Source organism: Anser cygnoides, chromosome 16, assembly GCF_040182565.1.
Source record: "Anser cygnoides isolate HZ-2024a breed goose chromosome 16, Taihu_goose_T2T_genome, whole genome shotgun sequence".
NCBI classification, from domain to species: domain Eukaryota; kingdom Metazoa; phylum Chordata; class Aves; order Anseriformes; family Anatidae; genus Anser; species Anser cygnoides.
In genome coordinates, this window is record NC_089888.1 from 200,764 (window position 1) to 204,469 (window position 3,706).

General features: G+C 53.1%; 1 protein-coding gene across 1 annotated transcript; it reads right to left on the reverse strand.

The window, feature by feature from the left end:
• Nucleotides 1-523: 523 nt before the first annotated feature.
• On the reverse strand, nucleotides 524-3,278 carry SNRPB (small nuclear ribonucleoprotein polypeptides B and B1). The gene is made up of 7 exons (XM_048050694.2): nucleotides 3,119-3,278; nucleotides 2,876-3,027; nucleotides 2,219-2,330; nucleotides 1,797-1,949; nucleotides 1,236-1,374; nucleotides 951-1,076; nucleotides 524-706 (listed from the first exon to the last, which is right to left on the reverse strand). The coding sequence occupies exons 1-7, from the start codon at nucleotides 3,119-3,121 to the stop codon at nucleotides 669-671; spliced, it is 723 nt and encodes a 240-aa protein (XP_047906651.1). The 5' UTR covers nucleotides 3,122-3,278; the 3' UTR covers nucleotides 524-668.
• Between the last annotated feature and the right edge of the window lie 428 nt (nucleotides 3,279-3,706).

Sequence of the window (3,706 nt, forward strand, 5' to 3'; positions counted from 1 at the left end):
GGTAGAAGTAGACAGCTTCCTTCTGATTGAAAAGAAAGCAGCTGTAAGGCAATAAGGGAAGACTGCAACCAGAATAGTGTGCTTGATGTTAGTGTGAAATTAATGATAGGTCTGCTTATCCTGGCTTCCCCCCACACACACGAGAAGCAATGTGGCTCCGTAAAGATCAACCTGAGTTAGTGCAGGCTAAAAACCAGCATCTTAACAGATCACTATTACTCACAGAAATAGCATTATACTTACTCCACTGAATAAACCACAAATTCTGATTAGTAACTTCTAATTTTGCAGAAATGTTAAACTTTTACTGTTACTTAGCTCCGCTAGCCATACCAATTGCTAGATTTATTTAATATGCCTTAATTCCTATGAAGGACACAGGTCAGCATAGATGTAGGTGAGCCAGAAAAACTGTTCACAGCTTAATTAGCTATAGGAATTGAGCTTTTGGTATGACCAAGTTACAGAAGTGAAAGGTAACCGTTGCACTCCTGAAAGAGACCAGCACAGTGGTGACAAACTATAGGGTTTTCCAACTTTATTAAAAAGGGCAACCTTTACAAGCAGTAAATAGAAAATAATACATAGCAAAGTTGAAACAAATGGTACTGCTCAGTATATTCCCTTAATCAGTCTTCTCACAGTTTAAAGGTACATTAGAGAGTATCTTACGGCCTTGGTGGACGCATGCCAGGTGGAGGGGGTCCTGAGAATAAAGGAAAGAGTTGAATATTCAACTTGAATTTCAAAGAGGACAGAGGAAGCAAAGCGAAACCAAGACGACCTTTTTCCCCATTCCCAACGTGGGCTTGGGATCCTCTTTCAACATGGATACATTTACTGACAACTAGCAGACCTAGGGAGCCACTAAAGTGTATTGCTCTTTAAATGTTTTCATTTATGCTACAGCTTCTTATGGCTTCTAGGCATTTAAGATAGCTTCCACTAACCTCTCATTCCTGGGGGTGGTGGTCTCATGCCTGGTGGTGGCATTCCCATCGGAGCACCTCGGCCAGGTGGCATTCCCATGGGTGGGCCCATAGGTGGTCTCATGCCTGGAGGAGGTCCCATCATTCCTTAAGCCAGAAAAAGAGCAAGTATATGTATAGTCAGCTGGATATTTAGGCACCAACTGGATATCAGAATAATCTTTCTTAATACCAGCTCTTCATGACCGATCTAGCCACATAATAATAAAGACTTCTTGCTGCCTCACTCTACAGAGTAATTCCTACCTGGAGGAGGTGCTCCTCTGCTCATGGGTGGAGGAGGACCTCCACGCCCTGGTGTGTACTGGGTGGGGGCTCCTGCTATGCTAGCAGTGGCTGCTGCTGCAGCAGCTGCAACTGTTCCACGGCCCTGAGGTGTCATCACCTGTCAACAACATAAAGAAGTTCACAGAGAAACACCGTATCTGCTTTACATGCCTAACTAGACAATAAGCAGAACTTACATTCTTATTCCTTCAGAAAATTATCCCTGCCCATCCTTAACATTTTAAATAATGCCCCAAACCTATAGTACAAGTCCCTTAATACCACTTGAATTCTGTGCAGGAAGCTGCACTTTTCAAGCATTTTCTTTTACCAGATAAAATACAGAGTTCCTAGGAGGATCTAGCAAAAAAAAAAAAAAAAAAAAAAAAAGAAGCAACCTCAAGCACCCTGGTACCAGAAGCTAAGACTGCATGCAGTTCTTCCACCCCACCATTTTTTTCCATCACATTACCACCAAGAAGTAAACACCACCCCAGAAAATACTGGACAGATCTTTTTTAACAGGCCACAGCATCTCACCTGTTGGGACGGTCCTCCCACTCCTCTGACAGGGCCAGCTAACCCTGCTGGAGCCTGGGGCATGGGTGCACCAGCTGGTACTCCCCTCCCTGCTGCTCTCCCAACTCCAGGTCCTCCAGCAGCTCCAGCAAGAGGCACACGGGCAATTCCAGTCTGAAAACAGATACCCCCCCCCCCCCCCCAAAAAAAAATTATCAAAGCAAAAATACTCAGGTCTTAGGAATCCCATCAGCCCTCCTCTGTCCAGTGAATGCCTGAGGCAGTGAGTAGTCTAGAACTTCCTGCAGTGAAATTTGCTGCACCTGGAGTCACAACAGTGTCTAGAAACCTAGGACAATGGTGTAGCAGCAGTCTCCTGCAAGAAGACAAAGTTATCAGACATCCCTTCCCTTTCTCCTTAGATCTACGCTCATTCTCCTTACATCTTTTGGAGGTGGCCCTTCAACTGTCATGGATACCAGGTTTTCTCCTCGCAGCAACACGAGACCAAGGACTCGTTTCTCTTCCCGCTCTGGCTGCTTTGAATTCTTAGGTCTAAGGAGAAAACAAAGAGAAAACATTACAAGACAAAGAAAAAAAAAATACACGTTGTTCTTTAAAGTTGCAACTGAAGATACGACTTGACTATTCCAGAGCTGAGAACCTACTGTACAAAAAAAAAAAGCGTTTTTACATGCCCCAAGCTACAGAGAAGCTGTATTTTACATGCCCCGCACATAGAGAAATCCAAACAAAAGATGCATATTTTCTCCATGAGCTTTTCCATGATGCTTAATTGTTACACTGACTACAATAGCATCACATAACGGTACGTTTTGGTTAGGAAGAACTGAAACAGAAACGAGCACTTTGGAACAGGACAGTAAGAACCAAACATTGCCAGTTAGGCCCCGGCGGCAGCAGGATTTGAGAAGCGAGACTCGCGCAGGGCGGTATGTACGCAGAGGCTCGCCGCGGCCGACCCCCGCCGTTCGGAGCGGCCCCGCCGGGCGGGCCCCCGCCGCAGCAGCGCGGTGAGGGGCTCTCGAGGCGCCGCCCGGGGCTCCGCTCGCCGCTCCCGCCGCGAGGTTACCGCTCACTTGATCTTGCGGAACTCGTCACAGTCGCAGAGAATGAGGTTCATGTGCTTGTCGAAGGCCTTGAAGGTGCCGATGAAGACGCGGCCGTCCTGCAGGATGCACCGCATGCGGTAGTCGATGTGCTGCAGCATCTTGCTGCTCTTTCCCACCGTCTGCAAGAGACCGCCGTTACACGGAGCGCGGTGGCGGGCCGGGGCCCGCCGCCCCCCTTGCCGCGCGCGCCCGGCAGAGCGCCCGACTCACCATGGCTGCGGCGCTCCGCGATCCTCCCCGTCGCCGCCGTCGCCACCGCCGCCAGCTCCCGACGCAGCCCCCGCTCTACCGGAAGCACCTCCGCGCGCCGGCCGCCACTTCCGCCCGCCCGCCCGCACGCGGCTGCCCCAGCACCGCCCCTTCCGCCGCGCGATGGACGCGTTTCCGCCGGCGGCGGGGGCGGGCCGGCGGCGGGGGCGGGCCGGCGGGGCTCCCTCGCTGGGTGGGCGTGGGGCGGTGACGGGGCGTGCGTCGCTCCCGGCGGGCGGGGCCGTGCTCGGCTGTGGCGCCCCCCGGGCGTTCCCTGCCAGCTCTGCGGCTGGCGGCCGGCACGGCCGCGGGGAGGCTGCTCTATTGGAGCCGGTCCCGGAGACCGGCATCGTTGGCCCGAGCAGCCGATGCGAACTGTCCCGCGCGGTCCCGGAAGGGCGGAGGGGCCTGGGGCGAGGGCGACTCGGGCCGCGTACCGCGGGCAGGCCGCCTGGGGGCGGTGGCCGCCGGGGCCGAGCGGCGACCGCCAGGGCGGCCGGACCCGGCGGGGCGGGGCGGGGCCGGCCGTGGTCTCCATGGCAGCGCGCT

Excerpts from the sequence above, each read along its gene's own strand:
- SNRPB (XM_048050694.2), bottom strand. Across the intron at positions 2,331-2,875 it reads GACGAGTTCCGCAAGATCAA|ACCTAAGAATTCAAAGCAGC; the intron begins GTGAGCGGTAAC and ends TTTTCTCCTTAG. Across the intron at positions 1,375-1,796 it reads TGGGAGGACCGTCCCAACAG|GTGATGACACCTCAGGGCCG; the intron begins GTGAGATGCTGT and ends TGTTGTTGACAG.